The sequence below is a fragment of the Phoenix dactylifera genome, chromosome 1 (genome assembly GCF_051530095.1).
Source record: "Phoenix dactylifera cultivar Ajwa chromosome 1, Ajwa_hap1_PhDact_Kaust_v1.1, whole genome shotgun sequence".
NCBI lineage: Eukaryota > Viridiplantae > Streptophyta > Magnoliopsida > Arecales > Arecaceae > Phoenix > Phoenix dactylifera.
In genome coordinates, this window is record NC_143190.1 from 6,028,336 (window position 1) to 6,048,622 (window position 20,287).

The 20,287-nt window shown below is 41.7% G+C and overlaps 2 protein-coding genes across 2 annotated transcripts; one reads left to right on the plus strand and one right to left on the minus strand.

The window, feature by feature from the left end:
• The first annotated feature begins 4,466 nt into the window (after positions 1-4,466).
• LOC103700804 (uncharacterized) lies at positions 4,467-8,353 on the plus strand. Its single transcript, XM_008782668.4, has 2 exons — positions 4,467-4,897; positions 7,987-8,353. Exons 1-2 carry the CDS (start codon positions 4,589-4,591, stop codon positions 8,104-8,106), a joined length of 429 nt encoding a protein of 142 aa, XP_008780890.2. The 5' UTR covers positions 4,467-4,588; the 3' UTR covers positions 8,107-8,353.
• Positions 8,354-13,220: 4,867 nt separating this feature from the next.
• Positions 13,221-16,305, minus strand: LOC103700903 (uncharacterized). The gene is made up of 3 exons (XM_039114371.2): positions 15,487-16,305; positions 14,620-14,967; positions 13,221-14,495 (listed from the first exon to the last, which is right to left on the minus strand). Exons 1-3 carry the CDS (start codon positions 15,958-15,960, stop codon positions 13,875-13,877), a joined length of 1,443 nt encoding a protein of 480 aa, XP_038970299.1. The 5' UTR covers positions 15,961-16,305; the 3' UTR covers positions 13,221-13,874.
• Between the last annotated feature and the right edge of the window lie 3,982 nt (positions 16,306-20,287).

Below are 20,287 nucleotides of genomic sequence, written 5' to 3' on the forward strand. Positions count from 1 at the left end.
ATAGGTTCATACAATATTTTGCTAATGAATAAAAATATTACATGCTGAGACAAGTTGTTATGTAATCTATAAAATGACTTTAACAAAATTATGCTAACATAAAAAAAATATATAAATAATAGTCATGCTAATAAAGGAAAAATATTATGGGCTGATAATGATTGTTGCATGATTTCTAAAATTAGGTGACAGTAGTTAGTTAGCAACTTTCATAAACTCTTCTCCGACCCTCTTTCACCAACCTCGCACCTAGCCTGCAGATCGCTGCCTCTGCATCTTTTGTCTCAAGCATCCCCACTAGAGACTAAATCCTTCTTCTTCTAGACCACCAACCTTGCTATTCCGATTCTCATCGATCATCATAACGTGGAACGAATGCGTTAAGCCTTTAAACATAGAATTGCTAGCAGCACAATTTACACCTGAGCCATGAATATTTGGTAAAGCCTCTTGATATAGATACCAGCATACTTCATGTGCGGTGCGTATGAAAGAATTAGAATTATTTATATAAAAATATTTTTAATTTTAAAATAATATATCAATCTATATTTTTAATTCATGAATATTTCTTATCATAAGAACTTAATTCTAATTAAGACTGGAAATGGGCCGGGCTGAATTGGGCCAAATCCTGACCCAAACCCAGCCTGAATTTTTTTGGGCTTTGAGCCAGGTTTAAGCTTGATTTTTTTTTGAAAATTTAGGCCTGAGCTTGACCTCAAGCCTTGGCCCATGCCTATCAGAACCCAATTGGCCGGCCCGAATAATCCATTTGGGCCTTAAACTGGGCTGGCCTGAACCCAATTAAAATCTAAGCTTTTGATTTTTACTGTAGCAGACCTGCTGTGGCACAAGATTCAATAAAACGGTTGCAAGACCAGCCGATAAGACATGCTTTAAACAACAAAACTCTTTGCCTAGATTTCTCCTAACCTGTTCTTTTCTCTCTCAAAAGCCAACAAGCACTAGTTCCAAATCGAGCAATCATCCACCCCCTCTTCCACTTTGCCAACCACACTCGCTCCTTCGTCTAGGCCTCTAGTCCCTCCTCCATCTCCCTCGATTATGCCCCATTTCAAGATAATTCTGCCCACCAATTATCTCGATTCTGGAATCAATCTCACCTACACTAATCTGGACTTTGTAGTGGTAGCCATGGTGAAGCCAAGTTCAACGGGAGTTCGGCTGGCCATCACTAAGATCAGGCAGCCCAACATCGACGATCTAGACCGGATTGGGGCAAATATATACAGTGCAGCGACATACAACCATAATCTAGCTTGGTAGCTCTCGAGCACGATCGGATGCAGTGGTGCTGCTGTTTATCTTTGTGCTCTATAATAAGAGCCAAAAGCTTGAGCTAAGAGCGAAGCAGCGCTGGGGACAAAATGGGATGAGGGTCTATGAGGTGGACCTCATTGGCTAGAGGCCGGAGATAGCGTAAGGCCACTGCCGACACCAAAGAACAATAAGTCGTATAAGGAAAAGATTTGATATATTTTTGGAGGAGGGGGGAAGGGTGAATGCGATGGAGGTGAACCAACGACTGGCTACTAGAGGTGGTGGATTGGTGGATGTGTGGAGTTGTAGAGGTAGACATTCAAAGATCAGAAGATCAGAAGATGTTTAAGGGATTGGGAGTATTCGAAACTTCGAAGAGCCTAGCGAATCCAAATTCATAGGCGATTAGGGGAATCCAATCTTCTAGTAGGCCTTACATCAATGGGTTTGGTGCGGTTGGACTACATCACATGTAAACTTTTCTGACTAGATATCAGGCCATATATCAGGCAAACTTTGAGCTTGAATCTCGGCTCGGGCATGGGTTGGGCCATATAACTCCTTGAGCCCAGCCCAAAATATATATGAACTTTAATTTTGAGCACAAACACGATCCAAACTTAGTTGGGCCTAGCTCATAGGGTGACCTGAAGTCGGCCTGGCTTGATGGGCCGCAGACTGGCCCGGGCCTACTTCCATCCCTAGTTTTAATGTCCAACTTCTAATCAAACAAGATAAATTAGAAAACTTTTATTTTGGTGGTACAAAATTCTAGAAAAGATTTTTTTTCTATGGTGGGATTAGGGAAGAAGTGCTCAATTAATTTAAAATTAATGACATGGCATTCTCTATTTTTCTATCACTTTTTTTTAAAAAAAATTATCTGAATTTTGGAGAGGGTAAAGCCTTCTTTCTCCTGTCCATTGAATAGATATGGAGATAAAGAAGGCCTAGTTTTGATATTGTTCTCTTCGTGATTTTCAGCCAAGCTTTCATCCTTCCTAATTCTTTTACTAAATGAAGGGAAAAAAAACAAAAAAACTTATCCACAACAATCAGTTCTCAATAAATGCCAAACTGGTTCAGGTCCGAGACTATAAATGCTGGCTCCACTAGGCCCCTTAGCTAGGCCAAGCCTCTTTTGAACTTCGAAGATAAAAAAGAACATTTGGCTTGGCTTCACAGATGGAATTCATTTGAACCGACTCTTTTGGAATGCGCGAGAGAAGAATACTTGGAAAATAGATGTGCCTCTTGCTTTTGCTTTCTTGTGAGGTTAATTATTTTCTGACATTTTTAAACATAAATGTAGTTTAAAAAACATGTTTTACTATGATAATATTCCTTTTGTATTTTCAGGATTCAAAGTATTTTAAATACACTATTTAAGGGCCATGCTGAAAAAAAAAAAGAAAAATTAGATAGCCTTCATCCAATTTACAAGGACAAGATTTAAGATTCAGCTGGACAGGGGCTCGAGCTTTCTGTCCGGACTCGACCCTTACTGCATAATTTATAATGGTCGACATAATTTTCAGAAATTGAACTCTTTATTTATAAGTTCAACCCATTTATAAAAAAGATAAATGAGATAGCCATTAAGGATGGCAATTGGGATATCGGATGCAAGTCTGATCAAATATATGCGAACCCTAATTTGAGTTGTTTAAACATGTCAAAAATCTAATATCAAATCTATTTTTTTTATTAGATAGGTAAGCCGATCCACCATGCATAAACTAGTTAATGAATAGATTTAAATACATGTTTAATGAATTTGGTCACAAATTGACCTGACTATTGAAGGTGTCTAATTGATCAATACTCAAAACCTAAATCCAACTTGTTTGATAAATAGGTTTGATTAGATTCATCTGTTTATAACCTAAATTTGTTTTTATGCCAAACTTAAAGCTATTTAAACTAAGTGGTTTGTAGACTGGGTCGGATGAATTAAATCATAAATTGCTGTCTTGTGGTACGAGGATAAGATCTAGCTGACACATTATATATCTATGCGCGTAAGCCAAATAAATTTAATTTTAGCGGAGATAGAAGGTTGAGGAAATTATGCAATCCTAAAAAATCTGAAAGTCTCAACTGATACATAATGGTTTTGACAGTGATTAGGATATGAAAATATCAACCGTAAGAAAAGATTAATAATTGGCTTAAGTCTTGCTTTTATCATTTAATATTTTTAAAATATTTTAAAATTGTTAGGGTAATTAAACACTAGGTAATAAGTTGATATTGCATTAAATAATATTTATGAATTAATTTTTTTATTTCCCTGAACCAAAACAAGACCTGGCCTGAATTACATGCCTCTAGTGACCATTTTTTATCTTTTTTTTCCTCCCTTAATGCTATGCCGCCTCGCTATCTCTACCTTGTTTCTTACATATATATTCGAGGGTAGGAGGCCGCTTCCGAAGCTGGTGGTGGATAGAGCTGTATTGCAGGCGAGAGAAATTACCGCAGCTACCGCATTGTTCTCTACTAAAATGACCAGAGACATTTGGGGCACTCTTTCCGCTGTTGTAGCGTCCAGGTTCATCCTTGTTTCTTGGATGCCCCCACCCCGTGGTCATCTCAAAATGAATTTCGATGGTAGTATGTCGGTGGATGGTGTATTAAGAGGTGTCGGATTTGTGATCAGAGATTCTTTTGACAGGTTGGTAGCAGTTGGGGGTCGACGCACGCCTGGGATCACTGTTGTAGGGGCAGAGCTTTGGGCCGCATGGGAGAGGCTGTCATATGCGAGGAGGTCCCTTGGTGCCGAGAGGGTATACCTTGAGGGGTATTCCTCAGTGGTGTTGACTGGATCCGAGATGTGAATAGATATGGTGATAGCCACCCTCTTATTAGAGAGACTCGTAGGCTGGCACGGAAGATGGGTGGCCTGCAGGCAGCACATGTATTTAGGGAGGCGAATAGGGCAGTAGACTAGATTGCCTCCTTCGTCGTCCGACACTCCGGGAATTTTCTATGAACATCTACAGGAGACATTCCCTCTCCTTTGTACGCTTTACTTTCTCGTGATTTGGCAGGATGTACTTAAGTTAATGCTATGTAAAATGTCGCATTTACAAAAAAAAAAAAAAAAATCCAAACTACCCATTTTGCCCTTGCTTTTGTCCTATATTTCACTCTTCCAGTCCACTTCAAAGTATGAAGCTGAAGCGCGCCTCATCCTCCGTCTTATTTTCCCAATTCCGAAGTCTCAACATAATACCTTCGGCCTCCGCCTCTCGATTCATCCTCCGGCTCTCGTCGGCAGCGACCACTCCGAGTTCCGGCCATGGCTTCGATGCTCTCGGTAGGATCCCTCTCCGCCTTCGTCGCAGCCGCGCCTCCGCTGCCCACGCCCTCCCGCCGGCCCATCCTGAGCCCCGGCGGCCTCCCCCTCCCTCGACGGGCCGCCGCGTTGGTTCTGCGAGCGTTGGCCTCCTCCAAGCCCGTTCCGTCGGCGGGGACGAGACAGCCCAGGGGCATTACCAAGCCCAGGCCCGTCTCCCCGGCAATGCAGGCCATCGTCGGTGTCCCGGAGATCCCCCGCACCCAAGCCCTCAAGCTCCTCTGGGCTTACATCAAAGAACACAACCTCCAGGTCTCTCTTCTCCTTCCTCCCTCTCTCTGCCTCTCTCCCGTTCTCGGTGCTTTTGTTCCGCCTAGGGTTTTACGAAAAGGTTTTCGATATTTCTCTGTTTTTTTTTCTCCCTTTTATCCATACCCTCTAATAAACAGCATGGATGGTCTTTCTTCTACGATAGTTGGTCCGATAAAGAAGTATTACGTTATTTACGTTGATATATGGGGGCCATCTGCCTTCTCGAGTTCATGGTTGCTTTCAAAATGTCTTTTTTCTAAAAAAATTGTGGCATTTTTTTTATAGTTTTTCTATGAAATTGTACTGCACGATTTTTCTTTCTTACCTTTTTTTAAAAATTTTGGTGGATGTTGTTGTGGTTTTTGAAACAAGTTTAATAACGTCTGGTCCGTATATTGTGATAAACACTATGAATGGGTTTCCATTAATTGTAAAGCATAGTCAAAGGCATGGTATGGGTATTTATCTGCCAGTTTTGTCAGCTCTAAGGAGTTATGTTTTTTCTTTTATTTTTGTAAAAGTGGAAAACCAGAATGACAAGTGATTGGAGAAAAAAGATGATATGTGATGAAAGAAATGGTAGTTGCTAGAAAGGTTGTGGAAATTGTTTCTGAAATGGACTAAAAGATGTATTTGTACTAAAATGTTTGGAGAGAACTTGTTTGTCTGCTGTGGTAGCATTGCTCTAACTCTTCCTATCTTAGGTGCCATGAGCAATGCTCAAGTTAAAATTAGTTATGTTGCCGCACCAAGTTATACTAGCAAAGGCAATAAGAGGAGTGGAGGTGGAAGAGGAATTGGAGGCGGGAGTCAAGACAAGGAGGACAGCAACTTGAGAATAGAGAGGAGGGGGGAAGGAGGATGAGAAGGAAGAGGAGCTGGAGGTGGGGAAGTAGGATTATGAGGAGCTGGAATAACATGAGAGTGAGGATGAGGAAGAGTAGCAGCAACAACAAGATCCGAAGGAGAAAGAGGAAGAGGCAGGTAGGAGCCAGAGGAGTGTTCTTTTTAGATGTAAAATATTATTGCAAAACTGCATCTTGTCAAAGTTTAGTTGTCCATTGTTCACCTCAGCATTGCTTGTCCATCACCTGTGTTGTGTTCTGCTTCCTCTGTTCGCTTTGTATCTCTGTTTCTCTCCCTTTCTTCTCACCTCTCAATGATCAGGGAAAGAAAGGAAAGCTGGGTTCTATAAATTCCTTGTCTGTCCTGCCATTTTTGCACTTTTAACCTAATTTTCTTGGCTTTCCTACATAGTGCTAGGCGGGTTGGTTACGTATGGAGGCTGATTGGGTCTTGACTGAAGTGGCAGCAGGCCTACCCCTCTCCACATGTGGCGTGTTCTGTGAAGCCTTTACATTAAGAGCAATTTGGAACTTTGTCCTATTTAGAAGAGCATGTTCCAAGATAACATGATTTGATGTTCCAAGAAAGGATGTAGAAAGTGGGAGGCAACAACAAATATATAGGGATGCAAGGGAGTATTCATAAAATTGAACTCTAATCATTGGGACATGGCTTGTAGCTCGTGGTTATGTAATGAGATTTGTTATCCCCATGCTATATCTGATGCTGCATTCCTCAATTCATGTTTCTTTTTCTTCTTTTAGAACTTTCATGATTGTAGGAAATCCTAGTTATTTGCAATCAACTGATCAAATGAATATATTTTTTTCTTGCCATTTGTCATCTTGTTTCTGGACAAATTAAAAATGGCCTTTGGTGAGGCCTGTATGAGGTTGCTTAAATTACTTATGATGTTGGTATAAGTTAACTATAGTTCTACAATGTACATTTATATGATTTACAGTTTCCTTAGATTTTTCGCATTGTATCAGTATATTCTTTTTCTTTTGTTATGTTTCAAAGTAGTATTATTTCAGTACGTAGATTTGTATTACGTATTATCTTTCTATATAATTTGCATTTGTAATTATAATTCATATCATGTAGTAAATGATGTCTATTTGCACTCATCCTGGCATTCCTGTTGACTTTGCATTTTGATATTGCTGTTTTAAACAACTCCATAGCATCAAAATGTCTTAAGATTTTGATCTAATTTTTTCTAGCGGTGATTGCTTTTATATTGCAATGTGGCCTAGCCTTGCATGGCTATTCTGAGTTATAATACTGAAGCAAGTTGAGTTGTAAAGTATGGGAATTAAGGGTAATAAGGTTTTGGTTTTGGAAGCTGATCTTGTTATTTCATTGTCGTATTCCTCTAGCAGCGAGGAATGAGATACTTCCAGTATTGTATGGCTCTAGCATGTTGTGGTTGCAAAAGATTGCCGGTTGAAACTTATGAATTCGTAGTTGCGTAAGCTGTTTTATATACATCCATCTTCTCATCACTCCGGCGAGTTCATTTGGACTCAGAGTTCTACCGTCCCTTCTTTTCTGCATTGTCTTCGTTCTCTTGACACGGCGGGCTGTACTCATGCATGTTTGGTATGAACAAATGATGTACAACAACAATAAAAAAAAAAAAAGAACATATCCATCTTCAGTCATATGACTCTAAACTAGTCTGTACTCTCTTTCTTCATATTGCCAAGCTTAATTTGTAAAGTGGTGTATTTTCTAATGGGTTCTAAGACAACTCAACTTCTTCATGTGATATTGTTTTAGGTGGATGAAGATTGGCATGCTGTCCTAAGAATCTTGAGATTACATCTGTTTTGCATTGGTTGAGATTGGTGCTAGATCTTGAAGCAAGGATCTCATCACCTGGATGGTAGTTGATGTTAAATGCCCGATAGGACAAGATGTTAATTACTCCAGGAGTGTGAACCTGGCAGCGCCCAGATGATTATGTTGATTAGGGATCAATCAAAAACTTGGGCAAAGTTACTTGTTGGCTCAAATTAGATAGGGCCGTAGTTGACATTAATTATGGTGCTTTTGGCTAGAGTTACCATTTCGGCCTCAGTCTTATTATTTTTGTTGACAATATTCTTTTGCATCTTATACTAGGCTACGGAATGACCTCTTACTCTGGATGCTTAGTTTTGATTGAACTTTTACCCCAATATTTAGTATCTTTTGTGACAAATTGTTGTCTTGTGTATATGTTTTTTGTTTTACAGGATCCAGAGAACAAAAGGATTGTTGTGTGCGATGAGAAGTTGAAAAACTTATTCGGAGGGAAAGAACGTGTCGGGTTTCTTGAGATCTCAGGGCTACTAAATCCTCACTTTGGAAAGTAAGGTCAACCTTTTTGTACATGGATTATGACAGGTTATGGTGATACTTCTAGGTGGAACATGATTTCTTGTGATTAGTGATCTCATATTAGCATACTTTGTTGTTTCCTTTGGATGACTTAAGATTTTCTCTTGATCTGTTCTGGAATCAAGATGTACTTGCTGTGCTTTATTGTCAAGCTGGTGGTTTATCCATTGGATCTCATGCTTTGGAAAGATTAATGTTTGCTACATGTCATCTTTCGTCTAAGCTTGAGCATTTCTCAGGTAACAGTTGCTTTCCTATCTTTGCTTGAAAGATTGCTTTGTTCAGCTCAGATGACACTCCCCAAGAAAGAAATGTAGATGGTAAAAGTAACAAGCTTGTTATTTGGTTCCTTAGCCATGCCCTTGCTTTTGTAGAGTTCCCTCAATAGCAAGTGCAGTCTTTTGTGCCAAAGAATCATTCACCATAATTCATTTCTCACAGGTTTCCATAGACCACTTATTTGTTGCTCTGTACATGGTGCTTCTATTAACCAGAGAATGATTACCATATGTTTAACACTTGTTTGGAATGCTAGAGATGTTATTGATGTTTTGCGGATGATTCTTGAAATGTTGAAGAATGTCATTTGGTGAAATAGTAATGGAGGTATCAATGCTCATTTTTTGACAACTTCATCGCCGTTTGAGATCTTTAGTTTTTCCTAATATAGTATAATATCGAAAGTTGAGGATGGCTGATGGAGGTCGGTTCATATTCTGGAAAGGAGAATGCGACCTATCTCTTGAAATGTAGCCAGGCAAGGTCAGCAAAAGCTCTTATGGTTTATGGTGGTCCTCTTTAAGCCTGACGAGTGGCGAAACACTTCTTAACAGGATATACAGCTGAAAAGATGGAGTTAAGATAAGTACTCCAAATTAGTGCCTCGTGGTTGGGCTATTTTGGTTGCACACAAAGATCAAATTTTGACACTAGCCTTCCATACCATATGCATTTTCTTGGTTTATTGGAGCAGGAAAGGAACTATGTTTTGCTTGACAATGATTTTGAGTAATAAAGTGGGTAAGGTTATTGGGTAAGAAAGATGATTCATGAGCATATTGTGAAGGAAATCTTAAGATTGAGTTGGGGTAACATAAACTAGGGTGGCCTATTGGGTGATGTTAATCAGTTAGCAGCTAGGTTAATATTGCTCTTGTGAGATATTATGTTTAATTGTCTTTTAACTTCAGTTAAATTAAAAATAAACTAGCTAAAACACTTCCAGGGTAAAAGAGATGAAATACTGGAAGGGACCTATAAAAAAAAAAAAAAAAATCACGTTAGGAGATTCTCTTAAATGCTGTCCGGTGGGCATCACCGAGTCGTAGGAAGGACAAACGCAGATTTATGGAGATCGGCTTCTAACTTGCCAGAGGTTTCTAATGAGGTGCATCTGAAAAGCTATTTAGGATGCATTGTTGTTATTTGGCTTCTCGGTAAACTTAGGGTGGGGAAAAAGCCCGTGTTCTATCATCCCTATGTCACTAAGCATCACTAGAAATACTCAAATGGCGTTCAAAATAGAATCTATCATCTGAAGGTTTTCAAGATTTATGATGTTTTGAGTATCTAATCCATATGATATTTTTAACGTGAATGAAATATATCAGGTGACACCTCACAATTTGGCTAAGACTATGGAGTAAGAAAGATTAGAGAGATCATCAGTGCTGCTGCAATTTTCATGATCTCTTAACTAACATAAATCACCTTTGACATGAATTGTGGGAGATATTTTGGAGAGAAATTCTGACAGAATCTACCATTACCCCTAACATTCCCTTCTAGCTGTTTATCCTATGGGATATTATTTGAATATTCTACCAGTGCATCCTTATACCCTCAAGTAATAAATTAATTATTCTAATCAAATGGAGAAGAACATGCTCTAATGGATGTTAATAAGATGTCACAATCAAGGTACGCAAAACTTGTACCAATCAAGTGATGGATCCATATGCCACCATACTAACACATTTTAAGCATGCTGGTGCTGATCAAGGGCCAGTGAGAGCGAACAATTGAGAAAGAGAGAAGAAGGCAGAGAGAAGGGAGGAGGAAGGACCTAAGAGAGAAGGGAAGGCGTATCAAGAGCTGGAGCTTGTTTGACGAAGTTTGGAGGTCGTTGATTGAGATGGGAGATCGTTGATAGAGATCGAAGCCGCCAAAAAGGGTCAAAGGTTGTCGATTAGGATTGGATGTCATCGATTGGGATCGAGGTCATTGATTAGGGCTGGAGTTGTCAATGAGGTCTCTCATGGTATTGCTACTAGAAGACGAGGAGGGGATTAGGAGGGTGAGCGAAGGGATGGAAGAGGGGGCTTGGCTAGGGTTTCAAAGAGGATAGAAAAGAGAGATGGCTTGATTGAACATGGAAGGAGGGAGCTGGGGTTGTATAAAAGGGCTTGGTTTAGCTCCGGACGAATCAGATACAAACACTCCGAAATAGGCAAAACTAGTCGGTTTAGGTCCCTTCGTTTGATACCAATGTAGCTAGGGCAGAGCCCTTCCTCTAGCGCCAATCTGTTGCAGCTGAATCCAAGCTGAGGTCGGAGCGCAGCTCGGAAAACACTAAGGTCGGCTAGAGACGAGGTGAGTAGGCTGATTGAGCTATCAGGCATTGGTCTCCTCCTGGGACGGCTTGTAGAAAGTCTGCTTGCTGGAGAATTTTCGATGGGAGACCCTTCGATGTCTAAGTCAGAATAGAGAAACAATAGTATGGAAGGGAGAGAATTTCAACAAAAATGGTTTTGATATCATATAGTGCGTACTTGAGGTCTTCGGACTGCCCATTTATATAGGAGAGTCGGATTCGTCATTACCTGGGTTGGCGTGTACTAGTGGTCAGGTGGCGGGCAGTAGTACGGCCTTGGCATCCGACACTGACCATGCGCCGAATGCATAGCTCTTGCAACGGCCAGTCATTGTTACAACGGTCGATTGCCAAGACTGTTAGTCCATGTTGGCATGTGTTGATAGGCTCCCCAGTCAGAGATGAAGTTGCTCACCTCGGTCAGTTAGCTCCTCAGCTGGGGCCGAAGTTGCCTACCTTGGTTTGTACTGAGATTGTTAAGGTCAGTATGATCTGAGATCGAGGTGTCCAATATTTTCTTCATTAATGATCATCAGATTTGATTTTTTTTTCCTTCATTTTATACTTATTATACAGAAAATTATATAGGATAGATAAGGATAAGAGAACAACCAACAAATGATTCTGTGCCTAGAAATTTTAGCCAGTCAGGTCTAATTTCTTTCACTCTAGACTTTGGATTAGCTCACTACCCCTTTGCTAATATCTGAGCCGCTGCTTAGTCCTCGGTGGTTAACTTGGTGAATCAGGTTCAGGTTGAGACCGGGGTGATCCACCACATTGCTCATACAACTGTTCTAATAACACCTCGCGCATGGAGATGGACACCTTCCACTCGAAAATATACTTCTACTATGGAGAGAATTGTGGTTGGTAAGGAGGTTGAGATCTCGTGTTGTTATTTCAGTTAGGCTGAGCTAACTCACTTTTTAATGAAAGAAAACTACCTATTATTTAGTTCTGTAGAAGCAGAAAGTGTTTGAACATTGATTATTTAACTAAAAAAGAACCGACATTCTTGAAAGAATGATTTCTTTAAGAATGGTAATTGAACTCAAACGTTGGCTGACAGATGTGTAGGGTTGGACAAGTATTTATGGACCGAAGTAACTAAGGCCATACTACTCTTTGTACTGGTTTGTAGCCCTTGCGTATTCGAGTGAGACTCATCCGAGTAAGGATAGCAATCAGGTTGGGTTGGAATTGTAGCCCTAGCATATTTAGGTAAGACTCATCCTGAGTAGAGGTAGCAATCAGATTAGGTTGGAATGAATATGGATCGGAGTCAGATAGATAATAGATAAAAAATCTATCAGCTCAAATCCAACCTAATCGTTGTGTTTTGACCTTCTTGGGTGTATTCATATACGCACTGTATGAAGCACCCGCTTTCAGCACAAAAAAAAAAAAAAAAAAATCCAACCTAATTATATAATAAGTTAAAAGTTCAAACTTGTTATGGGGGGCCGAACATAGTCCCACATCGGCTAACAGCGGAAAGATTTTGTGCCTTATAATGAGAAGGGCGAAGCCCTTTCCACACGATGGCCCTTTTTGTGGGACAAAATCGTGAAGGTTGGGACAGTACCTACGCGGACCCCCGTGGCGTACGGCCCAGGGGCAGTACCTATGCGGACCCCCTGGCGTGCAGGCGCGCCCAAAGCGGATAATACCTTGTGGGGGACGCGATCTCTTTCTCTACTCGGCCGGTGTGGGCTATGCTGTTGCGCGGGCCCAAAAAATCCCACAACAAAACCCATAAGTTAAAAATTCGCAGTCAACATTGGCCGAGACCTGGGTCAAGGTAAAAGGCATGAAGATTATTACCTCCACTAATTATGGACAGTGGAATATTTACCAGAAGAAAAAAAAAGATGGACGGTGGAATTTGGCTGCTACTCAGGATCAAGCTGGAGTCACTTTGCATCAGAAACATCAAGTCAACCTTCCAAAGGTGATGGGAAGCATAGGAGCTCTTTCAAGATTCATACATGGTCCTCTAGGTTCCCCTAAAATTAATACATTGGTCCACTGGAAAAGGAGCTCGGAGCCATCAACGAGCATGGCCTTGGAGCAACATTATGATGTCGAAGCTTCCGAGAGCTATAATCTTATAATTACGAGGCCTTCCAGCATGACGATGGAAGAATAGGCAGTGTTCGCAAAAGCGGGCAGAAAAATATCAAGCTCTCCCACGCTACCTGAATTAAAGGAGGGAACAAGGCAATGAATGAGATGGGCGAATCACATGGGTCTTCGAGCTCCCATGCCTTTGCTGTAATGATACTGCCATGGATCCTACACCCAAGACAACGCTAGCCTTTGCTGTAACTGTGGTCCAACGACAGACCACAGTTACGTCCTAAGCATTAAGGACCCTATTCCACTGGAAATGGCAGCAACAAAACCAAGGTGATGAAGAGCACTTGGAAATTTGGTATCAGCATCCATGAAAGTGAAGGTAGAAATATACAATTCATATAATGCCATATAGGATAAAAAAGAACACATATAACCATCCAATAACTGATATAGAACAAAAGTTTGGTTGGTTTACATCAACCAGCTTAGCAGGACTAGCATCAGTTCAAATATCACCATGGCTGCAGGAGGCCAGGAAACTTTAGATTCCAACCTCGCAATCAATCCAAAGTTAAAATCTTTCATCTTCCTACATCCTGAACAGTTTAGACATGAACCAACAAACAAAACACACACAAATCAAAAAAAAAAAAAAACTCAAATCTGAAAACACATCAGAACAGTCACATGCCGGCGACGAAGTTGCCGTTGCCACCAGTTAGAGAATTAGTCTAAGAATCGAAGCATCAGCCCAACCTCGATCCTCTCCTTCGGGCATGGAAGGCAGCATTCTGTGGAGGAAAGAAGAAATCCCAGATCCATCCCCCACAGATCAACCAAAACACTCCACCTACCAGCAACTCTGCATTCAGAGTATAAGAATTCAACAAGGCCAGCAGGATGAGGCCTGTGAATGATTATGCTCCTATTTACAGAGGATACTCCAATTACCAAATTTAGAATTCCCTCGAATTAGTGCCTGCTACCTACATTTCATAGTGCGTTAGTCAACTAAAAGATGAACTAGAAGTATGAACAATTTGATTCTGATATGAAGTAGTCTTAGCATTAGACTTCCACCCTCCAGACAACGCTATCATCATTATCATGCGGTTTCCCCAGAGCTGCAACCTTAGACCGATAATTCCCTGCCAAGTTGTTCTTCCCCCTCTCCCCTTGAGGAAGCTCGCAGGCTTCACTAATTGACCCGGATTTAATGTCGCCCGGAGGGATGAAACAGTCCATTGAAAGGCCAGGAACATTGAACGCTGCCTCCTCGATGGTCCAAACCTCCTCCATCCTAGTCTTGGTATGGCTCAGGGCAACCTCACCAAACCTGAAAAGTGTCACAACAGATCGGCCTGAATGGGCGATCATCATACCTTCAACCGGACGGTAATCTTCAATGAAAGAATTAATGGTGGTTTCCCAGTACACAGCGTCTCCACCAGCATTCGACTGGATCCGGGTTAAGTGAGAGTCCTCCATTTGGACAATAAGCCCAGTTTTCTGGCTGAAGTACCCAAATAAGACATGCCTAATGATCTCGGCAGGGCCTTCGCTCCTAGCTTTCAGTGTCTGAGGATCGGCACAGAGCTTCAGGATGAAGCAATCCTCCCCGTTGACCTTCTTCTCTCCAATGCACCGAGCCTCGGCAAACATACTAGCTGTGGTCAATGGATCAAGACCCTAATGAAAGTTAACCACAAGTCAGTCAAAGCTTGCTTCTTTAGCAACACAAATCAAGCAAGCAGCAGGGGCAATTCAAGCATCAAAATGGATTGATCTTATTTCGTTTGTATTGGTTATAGACCTGGAGAGCCCGGCGGAGGGGTCGGACAGGGCCTTTAGCAGCATGGGCGCCGAGCCAGGGGGTATGGCGCCAGACAAGCTTGCCATTGCAGCCAGCATGGACCTTGCTGCCGCCGACGGCAAGTTCGACATACCACATGTCAGGTGCCATCTGCCAGAGGACGAAGCCTCCAGACTCCGCGGAGCGGGAGGCGTTCCGGTTCTTGATGACCCGGGTTGCTGTCTCGAACTCGGCCGCCACCATCCGCACCTTTCCCATGGCATACGAGTTCCGAATGGAGCTCAGCAGCTTCAACCCTCCTGACGCCGCTGTATACTGCTGCAGTATGTACTGCGCCGACGATGTCTCCTGTCGCAAGAAATCACCAAAACATTACCAAAGCATTAACTAGAAATCCATCTTGCACCGAATCAGAATCCAAAATGAGGATTTCATGCAACAACTACAGTGTCAATTTGTCAAATTATAATGCGCCCGGGTTAAAAAAAATGCTTTTGTTTTATTAAAGGAATTATGCATTCCATCTTCCCAATTCAAACCTGAAAACATGGAGGAAACCATCTGATTTCAGTTGGATTTCAATGAAAACGGAATATAAACACTAATTACATGCATGCATTTAATTAAGATGATTCGTGCATTTAATCAAATAGGACAACTACAACCATAAATAGCTACCCTAAATTCCAAAAAATAAATAAAGACACAGATTCTTCCGCCCACCAACTAAAATCTAGCGGGTGAAAATAACAAAAGAAAGGGGTGAAAATATCAAGAACCAAGAGCACCAAGACGAATGGAGAGGGGGGGAGAGAGAGAGAGAGAGAGAGAGAGAGAGAGAGAGAGAGAAGGGGAGGGAGAGCTTACAATGGGGGTGTCCTTGATGCTGAGATGAGGCAGGGGATCGGTGGAGCAGACGTGGATGGGGGCGAGGGGGGCGCCCATGACGCCGAGGAGGAGGCGGAGGTCGGAGCGGCGGCAGGAGGAGGAAGCGGCGGCGGAGGAGGAGACGGACGGCGCCCGGGAGAGTTGTCCCTTCACCCACTGCCCCCACCCACCGCCGCCCTCCTTCTTCGGGTACCCGCCGTCGCCGGCGCCCGGATCGGGTCCCTCAATGAGCGGCGCCAGCGCCTCCCCGACGGGCCTCAGACTCCCGGATCTCGGCACCGCCAGGTCCGCCACAGCCTGCTGCCGATGCAGCCCCTTCCACCGCCGCGGCAGCAGCAGCCCGACCGCCGCCGACGCGTTCCGCCCGGGGCTCTCCGCCCTCGTCCTCCCTGGCGACAGCCCCCTCGCCACCTCCTCCCGCACTGCCGAGAAGAACCCTTGCTTCTTCTCCATTCCCTCCTCCAAACCCTAGCCGCCAATCGAAACCCAAATCCCAGGGAAAAAAAAAACAAAAGGCAAGCACCAGAGCCCTAAGACCAAGAGAGAGAAGGTGAAGTAGAAGAACAGGACTACGTGGACGGATCCGGGAGGGATTTCTCTCTCGGGGGGGCTATCCGCAATTTGTAGCGCCGAAGAGGAATGAAGGGCGGCGGGGAAGACAGGGATTGGAATGTGATTCTTATTCTCTTTAAGGGGGTTATCTATTATATATATATATATATATAGAGAGAGAGAGAGAGAGAGAGAGAGAGAGAGAAGAATGGAGAGGAGTAGAGGAGCACCGAGAGACTGACTACTGGCCTACTGCGCTCAGTGTGTGCTCTTTAGAGGTAGGGGAAAGAAAAGAAAGGGGCTGTGGGAATAAAAAGAGTTGGGAGAAGAATTCCGTTTAGGATGGTGGGATAAGGATGCGATGGGAATACGAGCAAAAGCTGGGGGGAATTTGAGAAAAGCAAACCGAACAATCGAAACAGCAAAGAAGCGACAGGCGCCACTTGTGTGACAGCGATGCGGTTTAAAGGAGCGAAGCGAGGTCCGAGGTCCCGTGACCTCCACTAATATTACCTCCCACGCGCTTTTCTATCTTCCGCTCTTCAATACTCAAAAAAAAATCGGAGGTGCACAACTCTAAGGTGACCGTAGTCACCACTGACGGCGCCGTTAGAACAGGTCCGATCCGCTTCCGGCTGTCGCGTGAATGGGACAAGATTTAGGTGAAATTAATTTAATTTAACCGTCATTAATTAGTCGACTGAGTTCCATTTGTGCCGGGGCCAATCAGACGGTCCTGATGCGGGCTTTGACTTGCTCTATTGAGATTTAAGATTTTTTCGTGAGACCACGATAGTCCCACGCCGTCCCATCTCCATCATGACGGTGCAATCGTGATTGAATGGGTTGTGATGTTAATTCCACCATCCAAACTAATGGTGGGACCAATCCAGCACCCATGCAAGCGTGCGCATGCGGTGATCCATCCCAATCCTGACGTCATATGTCGATCAGAACCGTCCAAACGGTGCTCCCAATCAGACGAGACATGACGTACGTGGGAGTCTCCATCTATATCTGCGGAGACAGCCATGCAACCAAGAGCGAACAACACAAGGTTCGTCGTTTTGTGAAGGGTGTCAGTCCACCACATGCTAAAATTATGTGGCATCAAAGTGTTGTGCCAGAGTTGCTAGTATTCTTGTCCCATGACAAATCCCTTTCTTCTCTCCTTACTAAATATTTTAATGACTATTTTACTGCTTCTTTATTTGCATCATGATCTCATAAGCCAACAAAGATCATACCCCCTTCTAAAGAATTGTTATTCAAATAATTACTGCATAATTTATGTTGATATATCGAATTAGTTAATGCGAAAGCTGTGTCCAAGTAATGATCAAATTTTGGAGATAAGTGATGATAAAATAAGCCAATAAAGAGCCTATACCTTTTAAGGAACTTGTTATTTATATGGATTCTCATCTCCCATGTGTATCCATGGACTGATTTGATTTAGAGATACGACCACCTGATGACAGGGAAATGGACGGTGATGGGACAGTCATGAAGCCCGACTGGATTGGACTGTGTACATGTGGTTCTTTCTCGGATATTAATGCAGGAGGATCGGATAGGTGTGTAGGGATCCGATGAATGCTTGGGGACCATCTGCAGGCTATAGATGCCTTGTGTCGATGGCAGCCATGGATGAGGAAACTGCAAGTACAGGGCTATAGGTTAAGGTAAGTTAATGGATCCTCTTGCAAGGCTTGATGTTTTTGCCATGATTTTGTTTCAGGATATCTAAGTTTCTTAATTTATGAATTAGATCAAAGCATTTGTCTTGTAAGTTGCAATACTCAAATTTCGGTAATTGATGCGTAGAATACCTTCAGCATATTTATTTTTTGTTTTCCAAATTATAGATATGTAGTGTCTGAATAATTATGAATATCCTAATGCATGGAACACCCATTCAACATCAGAGAGACTATTTACCGAAGTTCTTGTACATATTAAATATTGAAAATTTCATGTGGAATTCAAAACTCAAATAAATATGAAAATTCGTGCTTGCAGCAAAATGAGTTTGCCGATCTATACTCGCCATGAGAAATCCAAAGGAAAAGAAAAAATACGATAGGTGCTAAATTAAGGAATATTACTTGTAGACGAAAATTAGCTATATGCCCCATGAACCACATTAACTATTTATGAATTTTGCGGAGACTCCAAATCAAGGGCTAATGAGAACCATACAAGGAAGACTTTCATGATTCATGGAGGCACATACACAATTTTTGTGTACACCTGCATAACATTTCGCAAAAATATATATTTGTTCTACCATTTTTCTGGAATAAAATTTGCAGCACTCTGAACCATCAAAGGGTGCTCTAGTGTACTAAATCTTTTTTATTGTATATGCACATGCTTCTATTAACCTAATGTAGCTTCCTCGTGCATTCAAAATGCTTTTGAACAGTAGTAGTGGCATCCTATGCCTGTGGCTTTACGAGAAAATAGCATCATTCATCATAGAGAGGGCCACTGTACAAGCTCGTGAAGCACATTGTCACAATACAGTATTCTATACCCATAATTGGATTTGTTTTTTCTTTTATAACAAAAGAAAATCCGGTGGATTGGGTTCCATTGTTAGTGCCTCGAGAAGGAATAAAAGGGATCTCTTATCCAAGACTTGCAGAAGGAGAAGCTCACGCTTTGGATGTTTCATATGTGGGGTACCAATATGCTGCAATGCTCATTGTATTAAGAATCTGCAAGCCAGAGGCAATGCTAATCTTCCAGACACTGCTTCAAAGAGTACCATTCTTTGCAGTGGCTCATATGGTTGCAGTCACACCTCCATCGATCTAGTTGCAATGCATGAGATCCGACGACGTACATGCGATGCACATGAGCGAAGACTAGATGATTTAATCCCCTTTTTTTTTGGTGGAGGGGAAAGAGAATGTGTGTGAGTGTATATAAACTTTCTAAAGGTCTTCTCAAAAAGGGGAAATAATTAAACATCTCAATTAGTTGAAGTCCACTCAAGATTTTGAAAATATAACAGCCAAATAACATAACAATCATATATTTTGAGAAAAAATAACTTATAGATATTAACAATCACATATGCTAATCATTAGTTTAATTTGTCATGAATTATATATAATAAAAACATTATTCTCCATCTAGATTTATTTAGTAATGTCAATCAAGCTATTAGTTTGCTATTATTACCTTATTTTTTTTCATTTTAATGACTAAAAGTGGTTATTTAACATATGATAAAATAATCAAGAAATAGGTTTTCAAATCTGCTATGTATGTATTAATTATTTGCTATAGTAGTACTACAATTGCCAATAACAAATTGCTGCCGAGAATGTTACGTAATTGTAACGGGATTATTAAGACATTGCTCCCAGAGTTGCCGACTAGTTTCGTTTTTAATAATTCAAGTGTTGAATCTTTTACTCAGAGAGGAGCGGCTTTGCACAAGCGACAAGAGAAGATAAACTAATGCTTTCGTAAAATTCTCTACGCATGCAAGGCAGCTGCATCCGTATTTAAGTGTTTTGAGAATGACTGAGAGAGTCAATTAGAACTAAAAATTCTACCACTTGTGATGCTTTCCATTGCCATCAATGGGCATGCAAATGAGCATATAATTTTAAGTATGGCAATAATTTAAGACTGCGGGATCAGAAGGGTTGACACTTGAAATTCCCCCAGCAAGTTGTTAATTTTAATCAGCATCACTAACTTCATCTTGCCCTTTTAATGGGGAAAAAGAGGATCCCAAATTCTCTCCAAGCATGTGTATATGGGTAAAAGGACTAGACCTTGGATTGTATTTGTATTCCAATGAATGTGGCAGCTAGTGGAGTATCCTACTACAATTATTGTTTATACTTTGTAATCCTCGTGGCCAAATAAAGCAAGTCAGTGTTCCTCTGATAAGATTCTTGATGACAAAGCTTGGTTGTTAAGACTTGACATCTCTTTTGCTCCTAGGCATATGGCTTGATTGGAATCAATGCAGCCTATAGAGTCCTCAAGCACATGCAGATGCCCAAGCAATAAGTTGAAAGATTTGGGGTAGTTAAAGGTTGAACAAAGTTATTCTTCTCCTTTGTTTAGTTCAGTACTGGACCAATGGGGCTCATGGAGGCACACATCCACAGAAATGGAGTAGGGTTCTATCGAGGGGTCTCACCAGTTACCACCTATCTAGCGTGGGCCTTGCATGCCAGTATCAATGTAGGTGGAAAAT

Coding starts and splice junctions, on each gene's coding strand:
- LOC103700804 (XM_008782668.4), top strand. CDS start 4,589: ATGGCTTCGATGCTCTCGGTAGGATCCCTCTCCGCCTTCGTCGCAGCC. Junction 4,898..7,986: donor TCAAAGAACACAACCTCCAG/GTCTCTCTTCTC, acceptor TTTGTTTTACAG/GATCCAGAGAACAAAAGGAT.
- LOC103700903 (XM_039114371.2), bottom strand. CDS start 15,960: ATGGAGAAGAAGCAAGGGTTCTTCTCGGCAGTGCGGGAGGAGGTGGCG. Junction 14,968..15,486: donor GCATCAAGGACACCCCCATT/GTAAGCTCTCCC, acceptor TTCTTGCGACAG/GAGACATCGTCGGCGCAGTA. Junction 14,496..14,619: donor CCCTCCGCCGGGCTCTCCAG/GTCTATAACCAA, acceptor AACTTTCATTAG/GGTCTTGATCCATTGACCAC.